This window comes from Neocloeon triangulifer, unplaced genomic scaffold (assembly GCF_031216515.1).
Source record: "Neocloeon triangulifer isolate White Clay Creek 2 clone unplaced genomic scaffold, ASM3121651v1 ptg000012l, whole genome shotgun sequence".
NCBI classification, from domain to species: Eukaryota; Metazoa; Arthropoda; class Insecta; order Ephemeroptera; family Baetidae; genus Neocloeon; species Neocloeon triangulifer.
The window spans coordinates 4900133-4920483 of NW_026775554.1; the positions used below are offsets into that span (position 1 = coordinate 4900133).

The window sequence follows — 20351 nt, forward strand, 5'->3', positions numbered from 1 at the left end:
AGAAGCTCTAAACATTATTTCTTAAAGCTTCAAGCCATTAAATATATTATTCTGATCATTTTATTTTGATCACCATGGGACCACGTCAAGAAATAAATTTTTGTTTGACAGTTGACACTCGGCCCACTCGGCCAATGTGGAAAAAAACTATTTTAACAAAGATAGTAAACGATTATCAACATAAAGCTGGATAAAGGTCTAAATTTTTGAAAGCTTTACTCCTTTAAATTCTAATTTTTATAGTTTGAAACAGTGTAAAAAACTTGAATTTTTAGTAAAATTAAGTAAAAGTAGCGTTAATAATGTATTAAATATAAAAACACAATTTACACGACTCAGCGGCTGAACGAAAGAAAATTGTATTGTTATGCATGCCTCCTTTTAGCAACCTTTAAATATTTTTTTAATAAATATATGAATTCGAAACTGTTGATGAAACTTGAGTTTTTTGTGATGACATTGAGTAAAAGCATGGGCGTCAAGAAAAAAATTTTACATGACTAAGCGGGGCCGAATGTAATTTTATTGTGTATATATTGACATCATTATTTGCTATTTTATTTTATTTCCTTTTGATATTTGATATATTCCTAAATTCCTTTAGTGCCCAGTCAGACCAAAGAGAAATATAATTATACCATATTATCAGCCCTTGAGATTTTTTGAGATTTTGCAAGCTGGCTGCTATACTGATTCGGAAGATATCAAGAAATAAAGAAATTAGAAAAATAATAATAATAGAATAAATTAAAAAACAAATTTTTTTTTCTAAATTGTTAATTGTATAAGTGTAGCATTTTAAAAATTTCAAAAAGAAATTAAGGAAATTTAAATACTGTTGAGTTTTGGAATGAGAAACAAAATATTTTATGCCAACAACCATCAACCAAACTTTTAAAATTGCAATTATATATCTTGCTATTCTTGCAAAGTTTCAGCGTTTCACGTTTTGAGAAAATATTTTTGCAAAACGTATACGCAGGATTGTTGCGGTAGAGTGTAAAATTTGCATGATTTCTTTCGTCCAGGGCGGAAACAAAGAAAAGCCACGGTGCACATGAGCGAGTTGAGAGTAAAACAACAAAAGACTTTGATGAGCGCTGCTTTTCCACGTTGCTCTGCATTTCAGCTCTCGGACGGACGCAAAGCTAATTTTCGCGCGCCGGTTTTTATAATAATATATTCTTGGTCTGCTCTTTGTGCCGCTCAGGTACGCGGAATTTTCCCACATTTTTCCGAGAAAAAGAGTGTATGAATATATACAAAAATATGATGATGGGAAACTGCGTTCTTTGTTTTTTCTCATCAGCGGCGGCGGCAAAGGTCTGCGCGCTGATTCGATTTGGCGACACACGCGCGCAAGAGACGCGCCCGCGGCGATTCCTCCAGCTGCAGAGATAAAACAAAAACGCGACGCGGCGTTCATTCTGCACCTTTTGATCGCGAGCTCTCTCATTTTTTGTTTCAAAAATATTATAATGCATGAAAAAAATCTGCTTCCCGCGGCACCGACGAGCCTTCTTATCTCGGCGCAAAGTCCTCTCGCTCCGCCGCGTGTAACTCGATGATGATAAAACTCATTTCGCCTGCTGCTTCTCGCATTTTTGTCTCAGCTTGTTTTGCATTTTTCCGCGACTCGTCGTCCGCTTCAGGCAAGTTAAGCGCCACTCTTTGGGCGATACACAAAAGTTTTGCTTCTTTCCAACTAAAACTTAGTCGAAAATTAGTCCCTCTCTTCTATAAAAAATATTAATTTATGTTTATATGATTATAGTTTGCCAAAAGTTTGAAAGTAAATATTTTTACAAGTGATTGGCTGCAGATTGACTGATTAATCTAAATAATTTCAAACGTGGAAACAAACACCAAGAATTGAAATAAAGTCTTCAATTTTCCAACGTTTAAATTAATTTCCAACCAATTTATACAACATTTATTATCCAACATTAAGTGAACATTAGTAAATCTAATATCGTAATATCTTCTACTTGAAAGTTAACACACTGGAATTAACTTAACAATGCAAAAACGACACAGCTCTACACAAAAAATTAAAAAAAAAACACACTAACAAATAAAAAATATTTTTTTTATGATTTTTTTTTTAGAATTGAAAAATTATTATTTCAAATTATACTTAATTATAAATTTTCCTAGATAATTTAAATAATTTTAGTTCATAATGAGACTAAAGAATAAAAAAAAAAAAAACGCAAAAAAAAGCAGAATTTCGCAGAGAATCCGATTTTGACTTTATTTCACCATCCTAAAATTACTTATTTAAAATTTCATGTTTTATTAGATTAATTTCAGCGTAGAAAATTTTTTCTGCGCTTTTTTGGAAATATGAGCAGGGTTTTGTAAATAAACGTGATGATTTCCAGTATAGCAAAATATACAAAAAGGCTAAAAATATACACGCAGGATAACTTTTTGTTGAAAGTCGTTTGGAGCCGAAAATAATAGCAGGATTCGCGCCCTGCGGGTGAGGGTTGAACGGGCGGCCGATGAGATCGGGAAAGAGCACCCGAGGCTAGAGAAGAGAGCACCGATGAATATATTCCCAAGCAAGAGTTCAAACTTCAAAGAGCCTGCCGGGCTGCTCTGCTAATTTAGACCCTTTCGCTCTGCATATTATTATTGACCACTACACTTGAACTTTGCCCTCTGTGACAAAGAACGCAACTTTTCAACAGAATTTGAAATTTTCAAAAAATTTCACTCGCCAGGAGACAGACTGCAGGCAGCTCATCTCTTCCTGCACATTCTCGAGTTTGATGCGGCCGGCGGCGGTTCGTGCGAAAGCGGACACGCTAACTAAGTACAAGGGGCGCGCGAGGAGGGGCTGCGGGGATGCCCTCCGGCGACTCGGATGACTCTCTCGTTATATTCACTGGTGCCGCCGGCGACTGAAGCGAACGAACTCGCGTTGCTGCACCCCTGTCGCCTCCGGGGGTGGAGAGAACCGGAGAGAGACGAGTCGCCCCCGGCACCCAAAAACCTTCGATCCGAACACGTAGAATATTATGACAGACGCCCGAACCTGCGGAGGAGAATTCCGCAAAATTTTAAAGAAATTCATCTCATTACAGTGTTGAGATTTCACTAAAAACAAAGGATTATTTTAATTGCCTTTATATAAAAACAAAAAAAAGAATAACAATGTTTTAATTAATTAATTTACTTGTTTATTATTTTTCTAACATTTTAAATTCTTTCATTTGGAATATTTTTGAAATAAATAGCATTTAAAAATGAATTAATAAAATGCTTTATAAATTGCTAAAAATAGAATTATTAAATAGATACATGGCCTTTCCTACATTGCAATAAATTTTGTTTTATTTTTAAATATTTAAATATTGTGTTTATTTAGTTTTGTATTGAAGAGGGCCTTTTAAAAAAGGCAATATTTGCCCAATTGATGGCAAATTCCTAATTGTAAGTGTTCCTAAGTACAGAATAAGAGCCGATGCTTAATTGTGTTAACAATTATACAATTTAAATAGTAAATTTATATTCAGTGTGGTGGTGTGTACTATATGTAATAATGGTGTTATGTGGAGTCTCATGTATATTTTATACCCTGTAGCCGTAAGCCACTTGCGTAAAATTTAAATATTCCAAGCATGAGATTAAGAGAATTTTGCAAATAATTAAGCGCCCTGTATACAATTTATTTGATTTATTTTTTATTTACTTCTTCTATTTATTTATTTTTATTGAATTTACTGTAATTAAAAAATGATTCACTCATAATTAAATTTGAGAAGAATAAACCTGAATAAATCAAATAAACAAACACTTTTAAGCATTCACAGAGTTGCATATTATTGCCATTCCATTTAATAAATTACCATAACTGTCGATCAAGCCAGCGCAAAGCATTCCAAAATCCCACATATTTTAATTTTGTGACATTTTAATTATTTCGCATTAAAGTATTAATTATGGTGAATTTCAATCAATCACACGACACTTCATCTAGAAATCAGGAAGAAAGGATGAAAGTACGAAATATTTGGGGTCTTCGACCTTGCGAGCGGCGGCGCTCTTAATTTCGGGACGCCTGCGGCGGCCCCGCACGCATACATCACGGACGCGGAGGCGGGCGGTGGGGGCGGTCACGTGAGGCGCGCGAGGTCACGCCGGGTCGCGGCCCTAATTGGATTCGCCGGCGGAGACGCACGCCGACCTGGTCGCCGCGTGCATGGGAAAAAGCTGGAGCGACTCATCGTCAACACCTCAGGCGATTGCATTTGCTCTCCAGGAAATAAATTATATCAGTTTGAACGTCTTTCCTATATTTGAATTCTTTAATCTGAATCAATCCTCAAAATCTCAGGGAAAATTAAAAAGAGAAGGCTCCAAAAATATGCAACATATTTTTTAAAAAGTGAAAAAATGATAAAATTAGTTAATGTCAACTTGAAGCTATAGATTTTAATTAAATATTTTAAATTTAAAAAAATAATACTAAATTTGATTTAAGACAAACTTTTTTGTTATTTTTGTTTACTTTACAAGCTTTATAATTAAGATAAATTTGATTTAAATTCATATGCTATCAAGAAAAATAAAATTACGCTTTAAACCCTCAAACAAAGTAAACTTTTTTAATTAAAAATTATCGATTTAAAATACTTGTATTACATAAAAATTGAGAAAACATCCAAATCATTGATCAAACCACTTTAATAAATAGAAAAAAAGCTTTAAAATGAAACGAAAGAGCCGCCTCAACACTTTATTTAACTTGGCGCAAGCTGAGTTTTTTTGTTCGCCCTTTTATTAATCGCGGAACCTTCAATTAATTAAAATTTGAGAAAACAACCAAAGCATTGCACGAAGCACTTTAAAATCTAGAAAAATAGCTTTAAAATGAAATGAAAGAGCCGCCTCAACACTTTATTTAACTTGGTGCAAGCCGAGTTTTTTGCTTCGCTTTTATTAAGCGCGGAACCTTTATGTAAACTTTTAGACTACATAGAAAAGATTTTTAGAAGAAATTCAAATTATTATTATCTAGCTGCTGAAAAGGAATAGAAATTGTGACTTATTACGATAAAATTTAAGGAATTTATATATGGTATTTATCGTTAGTTAATTAATACATCAACTGGTACAAATTTCAGGAGGAGAAATCTCAGTTTTGATTGCTGGCCGAAACGTGTGCAGTTGGCAATATGATGATTTTCGCGCTCTGCTGCTGATTTGTGCTAATTAGGCACCCCTGGGGGTGGGTCGGGGGTGGAAGGAGGGTGGCTGCGGACAGGTGCTCGTCCGTCCTAGCTTTTGACGGCCGGCCGGCCGGCCGGCCAGCGCTGCTGCTGCAGTATCAATTTGCACGGGCGCGCATTGTTCGTGACACATCGGCCGAGAGCCTGCATGTTTTCGTTGCCGCTCGCGTGCGCGCAATTTGCTCATTGCTAATTCATCGCTCGTAATTAGCCCCGACTCTCTCGCTCTCCACTCCGCCTGCAAATATTTATATTGTTCCGTCCAGTGCAAGCGCAGAAATTTTGATTTGGCCGGACGGAGACTTGAAACCATTCATACGAACAAACATATTAATATATAACTGCTGCTCTCTTCAGACTATTGAGGCCTGCTGGCCTGACAATGAGAGCGACAAAAGGGTTGAAATTTATTGCTATTTTTGTTAAGCTTTCAAAGATAAATTTAAATATTAAATAATAATATTTTTATACATCACAGTACATATCACAATTTGATTATTTAAAAATTTAGACAATTAATAAAAATATTTTCTTCATTTCATGAATATTATAGTTTCCATTTTTTTAAATTAAAAAATATACGAATTTTCAAACGTATACCAAAATAATTATGTAAAACAAATTAATGTTCATTTTTATATTTTTTTAAATTTATATTTACAAAAAAAAGCTGTCTGGAGTAAAGTTTTATAAGTTCATAATTTAATTATATAGTAATTGCTTTCTGATAAATCAATAAAGGCACTTTGCAACTAAATTAAACAAATTTCTACTTTTGAAACGGGCGTTAATTTGAATTTAATGTTGTTAAGTCTGATTTATTTATTATTATTTTTAACAACAATTTTTATAATTTAATTGAAAATAATACATAGCTTTAAAAAAAATTAATAGATTCTAGTAACTTCTTGTGTTATTATTTATGAAACTTGCTACCCGCATCTTCTTATTCCAAAAAGGGCTGAGCTTTATAAGATGCACAATAACAATAGAACCACTATGTGAGCGTGACTCATTCATTCCGACCCACGGTCGCTTTCGGATTTTGGCACCCACATGGTAAAAAGGAAGGTGCCATGCTGGGTTTAAGATTTTTTAAATTACCGGTGTATAAAAACTTGAATATTAAAATTTGTTTAGATTATAACAAAATTTGAAATTTTTTGCTCCAATGAAATTTATTTACAAAGTGTAGATGATCAAAGATTGTAGAAGGACATGTTTATTCACACACTCAAATTCCGACAAGCACGCAGCAAACTTTGTCATCAGGACAATCTTCAGCGCGGTCCTCTACCAGTGCTCGCGTACAAGAGTTTGCGAGTGTGCACCGCCCACCGCGGTTTTTACATCTTGTCTCCAACAGAGAAACTGCAAACGTAAAAAGAATGAGAATTCTCTATAAATTTCTAATAAAAAAAGAGTCAAAAGAAAGTTATTAAATTCATTTTTTTTTTTTTTTTTTTTTTTTTTTTTTTTTTTTTTTTTTTTGAAGAAAATATTATGGTATTTTAAATATTATGAATTTTAATTATCTTTATATGAAATTTTTTTAATTAGTTTAAAAAAAAATTAGAAATTTACAGAAAATATTTTGTGACTTTCATATTTTAATGCTTTATTTCCGTAATCTGACTCCTGACTCACGTCCGTGGCAGCACTCAACGCCGAGGTCCTGCTGCTCGGGGCAAAGACCCTTGCTGGGGCTGAGGGCGCCCGGGGGACACTCGATTTGGGGGAGGCAGTTGCCTCCGGTCCTGAGACAGGACTGCTCGTTGTGCACGGTCGAGTTGAGGAAACTGACGCCGTTCGTGATTGCGTTGCTCATCGTGTTCGCCACTGCCGCCTCCGTGGTCAAAACTTCTTGCGAATTTTCTTCCTCCACTTCTGCAACTTCCGGCAATTCTGCGACTGTTAAATTTCTCATTAGCCTTGGCAGTTTAAAAAAGTGATTAATTTGTTTGTTGAAAAACAAGCGACACCAAAGAAAAAAAACGAAGTGTGCCGGAGGGAGCGACCTGCTGCGCGCCGTGCTAATTAGTAATTAGCGCCAGAGCTGAGCTGAGTGCTCTCTGTACCAGCATAAGGGCGCTCAAATATTTCACACCTTGGGCAAGGTCGATAAACCTTCCGTGATTATTGCGAATTAAATGGTAATAGGATTTTTTTGTAATTTGTTTCCTGAAAGTATTGGTAGTTTCCACATTTCTGCAGTTTAAATTCATACCAAGTGATACAAGCTTATGGAAAACCTGAGATCAATTTTTTACTTTTTGCAGAAGGCCATTATTTCAAAATACCTCTGCAAATTCAATTTTTCTTCTTTCCTATTACAGTAATATTTGGCCTTGTTAATCAAATGCATAGCGTAAAAACCATGATGAGTCATTTCGTTTCACACACAGTTGAAAAGTCAGTGACGCAGCACGGCCGTGATATCTGTTACTATTACTATGCAATTCGCACAGCGTATATTTCATTACAAATTACTTTCGCTTTTTGCCATTATTTATTCTCAACCTATCGTCACAACAAAACTAAAACAATAAGTTAATTTCAGCCAGATCATGTTCATTCTAGAAACAGTAAAAAGTTTAAAATTGATGCCTATCTGAATAATTCAATGAAAAAAATTAATAAAATGAAATAACATTAGAATGTAAATAAAATAAAAAGACAATCAAATTTCTCAAATACTTTAAAAAAACTTAAATACACTGAATCAAAATAAATAAATTAAAATTAATATAATGAAGTTTTATGTCCAAAAACTTTTATATTGAAAGAAACCGACCTTGAGTGGTGACCTCTTCTTCTTGGTCTTGGGCCGTGGGAAGACTGAGGGCCGAGGCGGCCACCGCGGCCAGGAGGAGCGTCAGCAAGTAGGTGCGCATTGTGAGGTTGGTGGGAATCAAGTGAAGTGCCTGGGGACGATGTTGGTTTTAAATATGTGCACTTGGTTGCTGCGAACACCCGCAGCCGATAAGCGCAAGAGACGCTGAGCAGAGTTTTGTGCACCTGAAGCGAGAAAGCCCCTGGCAGCAGCAGCGAAAGTGTGCGGCAGGTCGGCCTGGAATACTAATCATAGTTGTTACTTGTCACGTTTGACGTAATTCGCCCGCATCGTCACTTTGACGTGCAAAGCCGAGGGATCAGGTCGTCGGATTTGAATCAGAAAAATTGCGCTCGGATTTAGAAAAATTAAACTTTTCGGCCACATTTAACTTACATCAATGAAATATGAAATTGACAATTGCACGCTTCTTTTGCGCCAAAAGTGTTTAAAAATCTGAGGTTCAAAATTCTCCGGTTGGAGTCGCTGTAACCAGTAAAGGCCAAAATAGGAAAATGGGAAGGCCATATGTAAACAGAAAAAAAACTCAGCTGTTTTCTGCCAAATCCCTTACACAAGTTTTTCTACAAGAATCTACAGACTTTCCTTTGACCTCAGGGTATAAAACAGCAAACCTCACCCTGTAATTAGTCTGATCGTGTTTCTACCTCTAACAGCAGGCAGAAAGGTTTTGGAAAAGAATAAGTTTGATCCTTCCCTGGTGCTGCGCAGTTTGCAACTAACCTTTCTTCAGGAGTCGTTGATGAGTAGTGTCTCGCAGTTCCGGTCTCGTCGACCCTGAAGACTTCCGGCAGAATGGAGCAGAAGAAATCGCTCAAGTGGCTCGAGGTGCCGCTCGGCAAGTTCAGCGAGGCTGCGACGCTGCACGCTCGTCAACTCAACACCCACAGGACCAACGTCCTCAAGGTTAAATTAGTAATAATTACGCTAATTTACTTAATTATATAATCGTTTGCAGTTGGAACGGGATGATCGATGGGAGGCGGCGCACAAGGAGTACGTGGAGGCGGCGAGGGTTGTCCAACAACTCAGGTCCCTCGTCTTCGAGCTGGACAGCCTCAGGGCGCAGTTGACCGACGAGCGTGACCTTGAGGAATTTTCCAAACGGACAAAACGTTCCACGGACGAAATCAAAAAGGCCATCCAGACCTTTCTCGGTTCGGATTTCAAACTCTGTATTTCTCTCCTTTTCTTACAACCCTCTTAATTTGCAGACCTTGAGAAACCAAAGCCGAGATTGACAGGGTTTGATTTGACCAATGATTGGCCGGCTGAGGACGGCGTGAACACAGGACCGGTGCCCGAGCTTCAACTCCAGCAGAGCATTGGTGTTGAGGAGCGCGCCGTGGCCCAACAGGAGGCCGCCCTGGCCGCGTGGAGGCGTCTTCAGACGGACTTCGAGGACCTGAACCACGTGATGCGCGACTTCAGTGCTATTGTGGCGGCGCAGGCCGAGCCTGTCAACCTCATTGAGCAGAATGTGGAGACCGCTGCTGAGAATGTGGCCGAAGGTTCGCGAATCCTTGCTGCGGCCGCTCGAGCCAAAGCAGCAACCTACCCATTGATTGGGGCCATCATTGGTGGCTGCGTGGCCGGGCCTATCGGGGTTCTGGCTGGGCTCAAGGTTGCAGCGGCAGCGGGCATTTCGGGTGGAATTCTAGGTACGGAAGGTTTCCCGTTTTTATAAAAAAAAATTAATTTATGTAACTCTGAAAAATTTCAAAAGCCTAAAAATTTTCTGTATTTGGAGCTAAAGCTAATTTATAAAAATTGAAATTTTAGTTTTGTAAGTTTTATGTCTTTTTTTGTAAATAATTTTGTATCTTAAAACTTTTTAGGATTTGCTGGTGGAAAAATGTTGAAGGGAAGTGAAGAAGCTGTTCAAGTGGAATGTCGGCTGAAAGACGAGCAGGTTAAAAATGAAGAGGTGCAACAGGCTAATCACGCCAGCTTTATTTCCTGATGCCTGTTCTCGCGCCTCTTCTTTTGGCGCTGCAGAAATCTCTGAGAGCTGGTCTCTTTTGTTACCATTGAAGGACTGATTATACTTAGTCACAAAGTTTTATTTATACAATTTACAGTCAATGTAAAATACTCACTTTGTCAAGCTAAAGCAAACAAGCAGGAAAATGCGTATTTGATGTCATTTTAAGGTATAATATTATTGAAGTATTCCAAATTTTGTACTAGGATAAAAATATTGTTAAAATTAAAAAAAATGCAGGATTTAAATACGTCACAGGTGTTTTAATTACTTTTTTAAAATTATGCATTCAGAATTTCTCACACATTAAAATAATTTTAATTGCTTTAAAACTACCTAATTAATTTTGTGTTTGGTCAAAGTTGGAGTTAACTCTGTGTTTAACACAAGTGGATGAAAGGTCAGTTGACGCAATTGTTTTTATGGATCCTTGAATGATTTACAATTTAAATTTTTTTTCTAAGTGAAGCAAAGCACTATTATGTTTTTTTTTTAAATAATAATTTTTTTTTAGGCAAAAGTAGCTAATTTTTTTATGTATTGAATAGGATTTAGAATAACAAATTCTAACATCTAAAAGGAATGCTGCAATAAATAACTATTTTTTTTTATCAGCCAATAATCTATTATTCATGAATATTTAAAAATAATAACTAAGCAAAGATTATATACTATAATATTATTAGGCTAAGAACTAGCAAACGCAATCAGCACCACCAAGATAAATTGTGAAAATCAAGTATTAAAGTGCAGGTCCAAAACTTGGGGTTGAGATGAAAGGGCTGCATCCAGGGAAAAACCGGGAATGACCTCAATTGACCTTTTGTTTCCGGGAAGCTTTGCGGGGAGGCCGAGAGCGTTTTGAGGAAGGCTTTGCGTTTTGCCCTCGCTGCTTTTCCTCTCGTCTGGCTGCGCAGAGGCGAAACAATGAATTAATCCGGCTGTGCGCGTCTAGAGGGTTGCATGCGCGCCCAACGCTTTCGTTCGACACGGGGGTTGGCGGGGCCGAGCCGCCGTGCGCGTTCGAGAGCGCCAGAGTAGAGACCCGACGAGAAATCCAGAGTTGTCCTTTGACCGCGCCGCGACACGAACGCGGCGGACGAGAGCGACCCTCGGCCACACACGCGGGCACCCCCAACACGCGCTTAATACAGGTACGGATAATTTTTTTACTCTTTGCTTTTATGTTTAAATTTCAACGTTTATTAATTGCTTAACAATATTTTTAGATTCCAAGATAAAGTAGAAACCATCAAAATTTTTTCAGTCAAAATTACGTTCGTAATTCTGAATTATGTAATTTTTACAAATTAAAACCACAAACAAACAAGAACTGTTTTAGAAATCGGCTTTTGAGAAGCGAATATAATAAAAGGAAGAATTTTTTGAGATTTTTTGTGTCTGATATTCAACATTTTATTTAAAAGAAAACTGTTTCATTACTTCCTTGTTTTCTGCGCATGGACAAAATACAAAAAGTACCTTTAAATATAAATTATTATCAAATAGGAATAAGTTACAATTGCATTAAAAAAGCAATTATTGGTTTCTTTGGCAAAATAATTTTTATGAATATTGCGCACAAATTTTTTTTTACCTGTACCACCTGTACTGCATCAAATACACATTTCACTGCCCTTGTACTACATACGTTTGACCAACAAGTTCACAAGGCATACTAAAGCATAGTGGCTTTTTTTGTTAATTTTTATTCATTATATAGTTTAAAAATTATTTTGTGCAATAAACCAAAAACTTTAATATATAAACATTTTTAAATGAAAGTTGCAGAAGTTTTTAAAAGTTTTCTATCGCTTTTAAAGTTGAACATTAATTGGTTTTGGGAAGAGAGTTTCAGAGAATTTGGTCGCAAGGTGGGTCGATCCGTTTGGGCTTGAGGGCAGGTCGCTCGCTTTGTGTTGTTTTGTTGCAAATAACGAAATTGTGGGCTTAATTAAAATACCCGCGCGCCACTGCGGCTTCGGCTTTGTATTCGCAATTCACAAAGTGGCTAAAAAGCAGTCGCGATTTGCATCTCAGAGTGCTTCTGTCTTTGGGTCACTTGTTGTCAACAAATTTACACATGAAGTAGCTTTAATGTGATTTGTTTTCAATTTTTTAATTTTAAGATAAGAAGTCTTTTATCTGCACATAGTTTGTTTTCATTGAATTCTAATTAATTTCTTTTGTAAAATGTTTGCAAATAATGATTTAACATATTTTTTGGCAACAAGAAGATCAATAAAGTTATAATCGGTTATAATCTTAATTAAATTTTAAATTTTCGAAAGAAATGCGATTAAAATTTCTTTAAAGATTAAACCGTCAAATTAGTCAAATATCATGAAATCTGAGTGAAAAATGACTCATTTAATTATTTCTAGAAAGCTGTTTGTTAAATCAAGTTAATTAATGAGTTTGATAGTTGATCTAAATTAATTTTTTCTAACCTTTTAAAACAATTTCTGTCAACCATCATCCTACAAGTAAGAGCTGATCAAGATCAATTCCCCGACAAAAAGTCAACAAAGGTTACATAAAAAAAGCATTGTGGAGAATAGGCAGCACTTTTTTTTGTATGAAATTTCTTCAAGGAAAGTTGATTTGCTGATTTCGAATCAAATTCCTTTTTAAATGAAAACACTTAGATATTAGTTTCATAATCATTATTCAAAAGAAAAAAAGAGTTTGAAATAAAAATTTAAATGAGATTTACTGGTAACTAAACTTGCTTTCACCAAAGTTCCCCTCTTTTTTATCTCTCTTTTCATACAATTTTCCAGAGGCGTTTTCACCATTTCCCTGTAGAAATGGATTTGCACCTGGCTTTGCCCGATTTGACCCGATTTTCCGCACATATTCCCATACTTGCTACTTTTCTCTCCTAATCCATATGCGCGACGCCGCGAAAGGAAAGTTTTTGGAGGGCTTTGTGCTGTCATAAAATAAAAAAATAGGCAATGCAAACTTGGCGTGTCGCATTTGGAATGCAAAATCCGCGGCTCCGCGCAGCTCTACGCCGAGAGCATGTACGCTCGACGCAACCCTTTAATGCCAATCCACTCTCAGTTCGCGGCAACTTAATCCCACAAACGCCGCGTCATTAAGAAACGACTCATTAAATTTTACTTGTAAGCTTTGCCTCGGGTCTGGAATTTGGGCTCATCAATTATTCTGATTTTGCTCCTTTTGTTTTGTAAATGAATAATAAAAACAAAAAGCAAAAGCGTTTTAATTACAAACTGTCTAAATTACTAGAGTACCTACATAAAAATAATAATCCTTTATATTCACCATTTTAACAAATTAAATGTCCTGATTCAAAATCAGTCAAATTAGGCACAACAACAAAAATAAATGCCAACAATACAAAAATCAATTGAATCAAGTTATACTAATATATATATATAAAATTTCAAAATAGTCAATTATTTATTTAATTCACTGTATAAATTAAAGAAAATTAACGCCATTTTTCATTTTTAATTTAACATCTTAACTTAACAGTTTTTCCCCAGATATAACCATTTTTAAACTTTATTCATTATTTGAACACGTTTAAATTACTCTAAAAGGTTTTTAGGCATTTTATTGTTGACATGAAAGTAAAAATTTAGTTTCAGGGATGGCGTCATTAGTGGACTGGCGGCTTTTAATGGTCCGTGTAATCGTTGTGCTGCTGCAAGGTAAGAAAAAGGAAACGACCCCTTTTTTTGGGAACATAACTTTTTTCATTTCGCGGCACTAGGGGTGGTACGAGGCGGCGCTGACGAGAACGAATACCGACTGACGCGGTACCTGATGACTGATTACGATGCCTCGGTGCGACCTGTCGAGAACAGCTCCCTGCCGCTCAAAATCACTTTTGGCATCTCCCTCCATCACATCATTGACGTCGTACGTTAAAACTTTTCAAAATCAATCTCAGCGTATCGAAAATTTATTATTTACGGGTTAAAATTTTGCAAACTTGTTTAAAAAGGACATTTAAATTTTGTGGAAATCGGTGTTTGATGAAGATAGAAAAGTGCATTTACAATAAGTTTTCTTTAAAAATTTATATATTGAAATATTTTATGATCAATCAAACAAGAGAAATAACTTTAATACAGAGAACCCCTCCTTACATAGATAGAAATTTGGGATTATGAGGAATTAATTTAATAAAATAAACCTCTTTCAAGTATTTTCAATTATATACATTTATTTTTCTCTTAATTTTACATAATTTTTTTAGGAAACGTCAGTATAAAAATTCAATTCCCCCATTCAAACTATATTTATTAATATTGAACGATTTCCAGCCCTCCTGTTATAATGTACATATGCTGTTTAATATAATGTTCAATGTTCGCATCGACTTTACCCAAAATAAATAACTGTGCAGAGGTAGACCGCCTGCTATTTTCAGAGTTCGGCAGCCCGCTCGTCTTTCCAAACGTGCGGGTTGCGTATTTCTCTTTGATAAAAATCTCACTCTCTCTTTCGGCGGATCGATTCCCGATTTGCAAACAGGACGAGAAAAACCAAATCCTGACAACCAACTGCTGGCTGACGTACATCTGGACGGACCACCACCTTAAGTGGAACGCGTCCGACTTTGCCGGAATCAAGGTCGTCCGCATCCCGTACAACCGCGTATGGAAGCCGGACGTTATCCTTTACAACAAGTGCGGGTTTTTAATTTTCTCCTTTCTAGTTTCCTGTGAAAATTCTCAATTCTGTTTCTGTTTTTTGTGAAGTGCTGACTCCCAATACAGCAACGCGGTCATCAACACAAACGTGATTGTGTCTAGCAACGGCGAGGTGGTTTGGCTCAGCCATGGCATCTATCGCAGCTCTTGTGACATCAACGTCGAGTACTTCCCTTTTGACATCCAGAGCTGCCGCATGAAATGGGCTTCCTGGACCTACGACGGATACCAGGTGAGTTTTTTGTTCATCAAATCTGTAGAAATTTCCCCAGAGGTTGAATTTAATATAATTTCAATCAAAAATATGTCAATGTAATTATAGAGAGATTGGAAAGTAATTTCACGCGCGTCGCACTTTTTTCGAATTTCGCGACCAATTAGCGCCGCAAATGAAAATTGGCTGGCATGTTTTACGAGCGTGTCGCGCGCACCTCCCGTCGCTGCCGCACTCAGGGTGATTGCCGCGAGAAACAATAAAACACTAATAAGCGCCGCCGCGTTCGTTTTATCGAGATGATGATGATTCGCGCGCTACTAATAGCGGATTATATGTCGCCCCGTGAAAGTTTCCATGACAGAAATAAAACGGCCCAGATCGATGTGTGTGTTTTCGAGAGAGCGGCGCCGCGGTGGTCTCGAGATTCGCCACTCTCGATATCTCGCCATCGATCGAAAGGTCAAAAGGCTCTTGTAAATCCAGACTGCAGCTGACTTGAGAGTCCCACCGACAAAACTGTTGCTCCCGCCGACCCTGGCAACCTACAGATTGATACCAAACTCAGCCCTAAATGAATATGACCACTTGCTCACGGTCGTTTAACCTGTAAAAGTGCTTTAAAAACAAAGTTGCTTTGATAAAAAAATTCTAGCATGGATAAAAATACTTATACCTTTTTGTAATAAACTCCAAGTCCAGGTCGTTTGAAGGGTAAAAAAGTTTATCTTTTTGAATGTATTTGTGCATTTTTTGATATTTGCATACAATTTTTCAATGAAAAAGAATGGGCGTTTAAAAATTATTATTTTGTTTGTGATATTTCCATCAAAGGAGTTTTAAGTTGCTTTTCATGTTAAGTTGCCCTGAGGAACCTTAGGACTGTTTTTTTTTAATTATAATTCATACTTATTTTAATTAATAAATATTTTTCTAATTGTTTTATAACAAATTCGGGTTATTTTTAATAATTATCGAAAATTTCGTATTGTCTGAAGAGTGTATTTGATGAAAATGATTTTTTCAGGGTAAACCTTTCAGGGCATCTTGAAAGTCATGTTTGGTGTCGTCAGATAGGTTTTTGAAGGCGGCGAGTTTAAATTAATTTAATTGATTCTGGGCTTGGATCAGCGGCCCGGATTTCTATTTGCGGCCGGCGAGCCCTGCGCGCACGATCGAACTCATAATGCTGGTGCGCCCATATTACACCCATCATCCGTCCCCGACGAGATGTCTTAATGCGAATCCTCGCACCTGTCATAGTTATCAAGTTTGCTCAAACTTGCAGCGGTGAGCATCTGCGGCTGAAGCGTTTTTTCTTAGTAAATCGAGTTTGCAGCGGAGAATCGAATGAAAACAATTTGCTACACTGATGGGAACAAGAAATGTGCAAAGATGATAAATGCGCAAATTTAGGCCACCTGGGACAAGATTGAGAGACGATTCCTAAACTTCTATATTTGGTCCATGTACAACACCAGATTTAACAAAAAGATTTACCGCTTCGAATCCTAAAATAACCTGAAGAGCGAATAATAAATTAAAGAAAAAAATGAATAAACGAAGGGGTGGACTTGACATTCGAGAAAACAAAAGAAGTTGAGTGATGATCCTCTTAGGCAGTTGAAAGTCGTTTGTGTGTTTAAAAGCACTTCAGCGTCGTGGCCTGCTTTTACAGCATTTTTATTATCAAGAATAATAACTATAAAGCAAAAACTGACAGAAACACTTTTTATCTTGTTTCTCGGAATAAATCGGGCCAACGCTTCTTTCTCGTTTCAGCCGCGGGCTAAAGGCGTAAAAGCGCTACGTCGGCACACATGCTACTCGTATTCAGAGTGGCCGTCTGGCCGGCGGCCAAAGGCGGCACCAAATTTTTCCTTCTGCATCGGTGGGCAAATGAACCTCATTTTTCGCGCAAATTGCCAAAATTCGAAGGGCGGAGTTCCAAAATTTCCGTTCCCCTTTTCCGCAAAAATTTTAAGCCCTTTCAAAAGCCCTCGTCTACATCCCACTTCTAAACTTGACCAAAATTCTGGTGAAAATTTCGTTAATTAGGCTTATGGAATAATTTCCAGCACATTAAATTTTTACTTTGGTCGTCGTGCATCAAGAGGCAGACGAGGCTACGAAAGGGATGCAGAGGAGTGTTGCCGATTTAATTAGTACGTGCTTTAGAGACTGAAGCAAAAGCTGGAGACGCAAGAGCGCGAGTGCCAGGCGGACGTCGTTTGATCAGCCACCGCTAATTAATTAATTGATCAGTCGCTTGCAAAGCAAAGGCCCGCGTTCCATTTCTTGGCTCCTACAGGTTATAAATATTACAACAACCAACAACCTACTTAAAATGTGCTGGAATAACCACAATATTATTTTCAAGATTTCTCTAAATTTTAAAGTAATTCCAAAAAAATTGCTGTATAATGATCTAATATTTTTAATTTTTTTCAATTTTCCCTTTTATTGGGTTAGGTTGACTTGGTAAAGCAGACAGAGCACGGTGATGTGAGCAACTATCAGCCAAACGGCGAGTTTGACCTGGTCAGTTTCGAGGCCGACCGACACGTGGTGATTTACTCATGCTGTCCTGAGCCTTACCCCGACATCACCTACACCATCCGCATCCGTCGGCGTCCGCTCTTCTACGTCTTCAACCTCATTTTACCCTGCATGCTCATCAACTCAATTGGTGCGTATAGTTTTTTTTTTAAGAACACAAAAATGCATCAGGTCATGTAAAAAAATCAAAATCTGCAGCGTTACTAGTGTTCTACGTGCCGTCCGAAAGTGGAGAGAAGGTAACGCTTGGCATCTCGGCGCTACTCTCCATGACCGTCTTCCTCATGACCATTCGCGAAAGCTTACCGCCTACGGAAAAAACTCCGCTTATAAGTGAGTCCTTTCTAGATTATATTCCTTTCAAAAATTATGAAAAAAATTTTGTGTTTTAAATTATTTTATTTTGACCTCATTCTCTTCCTTTCCGGCTTTGAATACCTAATAACAAACATTTTTTATTTCAATTTAAATTTTTGCTGATTTTTTGTATTTTTCTTGCTCATGAAATAGGTTTGCAGACCGTAACCAAAACTGGTAGAGCCGTTATGGTTTTGAATATAAAAATTTTTACAACCAAGAAAAGCCTAACTTCTTCACTTCCATCATGACATACTTTTCATTGCATTTAATTATAATATAAGCGATCTGAAAAAGGTTACACCCTAAGAAAATCCCTTATTTAACCAGGCCATAAGAAACTGTTCCGAAAGTTCCATAATTTACACATAAGAAAATTTGAAAAAAAATGATAGATAGTTCCACAATCTCACCAAAATTGAAATTTTTTAAGAAGGATTTATGGAATCAGGTGGCAATTTATTTATCCTGACCCCTGAACAATTTAAATATTCCAAAATAATTATTGTTTTGTGTCTTTTCATAGGTTTTCATAGGTTCTGAATTCAAATCGGCCATCATAAAAGCTATTTATTGAACCTACGGTGGCATTTTTGTTCCAGGCATGTATTACGGCGTGAGCATCTGCCTGGTTTCTTTCGCAAGCGGCCTAAGTGTGGTCACCCTGAACGTGTACCATCGAGGTGTTCGCGGCACCGGCGTGCCCAAGGTGGTCAAGCGTCTGGTGCTAGGGCCACTGGCGCGCCTCGTCCTGGTGCACTTCGACGTCTCGGAAACGCGAGACGTGCCACCTCACCAGCCGGTGCCGGGCCCAGCGCAGCGATTCAAGCCCCACGTAAGTCTTTTGTTCTGACAAATGAGTGTGAAAATAATGACGAGAGCAACGCGCTTTTGTTGCCGTTGTTATTTAGCTTTTGTTAAATTTCAAGCATTGCTCGTTAATTGCAAAAGCCTTTCTCCGGTCTCGGGTTTCAGGACGCGCGAGCAGGGAGTCGCGTCGATTCGTCGTCCAGGGCCGACAAGTGGACGCAGGACAACGACCACCGGCCGAGCGACTACTCGCCCGAGCGGTCGCCGCGCTTCGTGCCTCGCAGGCAGCGCCGGGACTCGAACCCAGGTGACTATGAAAGGCGCTTAGGCCAAAATCGGCTTTCGCTTTTATTTTCTGCCCAATCGATATGCACTGCCGAAAATATGCGGGCGCTCCGCAAACAATGGCAGAGGTCGTTACATGTTTGCTCACGAGAATTGAGTAGGAAGAAAATAATTTCAGAACCTCAAGAAAAGCTGAAATCGTCGTTTATAAAGGTCAAATGTTATTTCATTATAAAAATAATGTACCAATTAAAAATTTCCGCTAATTTTTTTTTAAGTAAACCCTAAAATCATTAAACCATTTCACATTTAATCAGCATAAAGTTTTCTAGTAAATCAAACAAAACATTTTCCCAATTTTCTTCTCAAATGAATACTTTCTAACAGCTTTCTTAATCGACCTGAGATTCACTACCCTGAGAGAAAACGTTGAACACAATCTGACTTCAGACAGTCCAGAAAACGGTATTATTTTTTAGTGCAATCACGTCTTATTTTTTATACAATGTACTTCTGTAACTTACCCAAATATACTACACTAATTCAATATCAATATATGTTCTATTAAGAATGCACATGAAACTTTTATGGTTAAAAAGAAAAAAATATAAGACCTTTTCACTTTTTCTGTGCCAGGATCCAGTTATCCACCTTTTTAAAGAGCCAGTTTATGATTTTTTTTTTGCCTGAAAAAAGAATATACGAACGAAAAATTTTAATATTTCTAAAATACATCCCGTTAAAAAGCTCAATCATTTATCTGGAGATCACCTGAGGAACGCTATGAATGTAATTTTCAATATAAATAGCAACATAATAATAATCCCATTAATAAATTATTATAAATTAATTTAAGAGGCAGCTGAAAAAGTGGTCAATTTTTATTTTAGGGTCACTGAATCCCGAACAAGAAATTTTTAATTTTTCTTATTATTATTTTCTTCTTGTTTTTTAATCTCAAATTATTTTCTCTGCATTCTGCCCCTCCAGACAGCTTGGAGGGTCAGTTCCTTCGCGCCCTGCACAAAATCAACGCGGCCCTGGAGCGCAACGAGGGTCGCGTGCTGGAACGTGAGCGTCGCGAGGGCACGGCGCGTGAGTGGAAGCAGGTCGCGCTGGTGTGCGACCGCGTGCTGCTGTGGGCCTTCCTCTTCACCACGGCCGTCACCACCACAGCCATCCTCTTCTCCAGCCCCCACGGACCCTGAACGCATACTACACCTTTAACTTTCGTCTAGACGCGTTAGAGTAGGTTGTAGATTGGTTGATCTTTTCTCGGCACTGCCTGTTTGTGCTTTGATTTTAATTATATAACGTCGTGTTACTGCCAACAAGCTTTTCCTTTCCTGCCTAA

At 37.6% G+C, this 20351-nt stretch overlaps 3 protein-coding genes across 5 annotated transcripts; 2 read left to right on the top strand and 1 right to left on the bottom strand.

Annotated features, from left to right (window-relative positions):
• Positions 1-6031: 6031 nt before the first annotated feature.
• LOC132196630 (U-scoloptoxin(19)-Sm1a) lies at positions 6032-8801 on the bottom strand. The gene is made up of 4 exons (XM_059619416.1): positions 8714-8801; positions 8035-8318; positions 6888-7151; positions 6032-6611 (listed from the first exon to the last, which is right to left on the bottom strand). Exons 2-4 carry the CDS (start codon positions 8132-8134, stop codon positions 6475-6477), a joined length of 501 nt encoding a protein of 166 aa, XP_059475399.1. The 5' UTR covers positions 8135-8318; positions 8714-8801; the 3' UTR covers positions 6032-6474.
• LOC132196629 (syntaxin-17) lies at positions 8555-10328 on the top strand. 3 transcript variants are annotated; one of them, XM_059619415.1, is made up of 6 exons: positions 8609-8692; positions 8751-8778; positions 8828-9000; positions 9053-9251; positions 9309-9755; positions 9933-10328. In XM_059619415.1, exons 3-6 carry the CDS (start codon positions 8890-8892, stop codon positions 10055-10057), a joined length of 882 nt encoding a protein of 293 aa, XP_059475398.1. In that variant the 5' UTR covers positions 8609-8692; positions 8751-8778; positions 8828-8889; the 3' UTR covers positions 10058-10328. The 3 variants fall into 3 exon arrangements, with proteins under 3 accessions (XP_059475396.1, XP_059475398.1, XP_059475397.1); XM_059619413.1 differs by having other exon boundaries at positions 8555-8692; positions 8751-9000; XM_059619414.1 differs by having other exon boundaries at positions 8644-8778.
• A 3373-nt stretch (positions 10329-13701) lies between these two features.
• LOC132198383 (neuronal acetylcholine receptor subunit alpha-10) lies at positions 13702-20205 on the top strand. Its single transcript, XM_059622393.1, has 9 exons — positions 13702-13764; positions 13827-13975; positions 14594-14748; positions 14821-15004; positions 17459-17675; positions 17744-17878; positions 18505-18737; positions 18878-19019; positions 19988-20205. Exons 1-9 carry the CDS (start codon positions 13704-13706, stop codon positions 20203-20205), a joined length of 1494 nt encoding a protein of 497 aa, XP_059478376.1. The 5' UTR covers positions 13702-13703.
• The last annotated feature ends 146 nt before the right edge of the window (positions 20206-20351 follow it).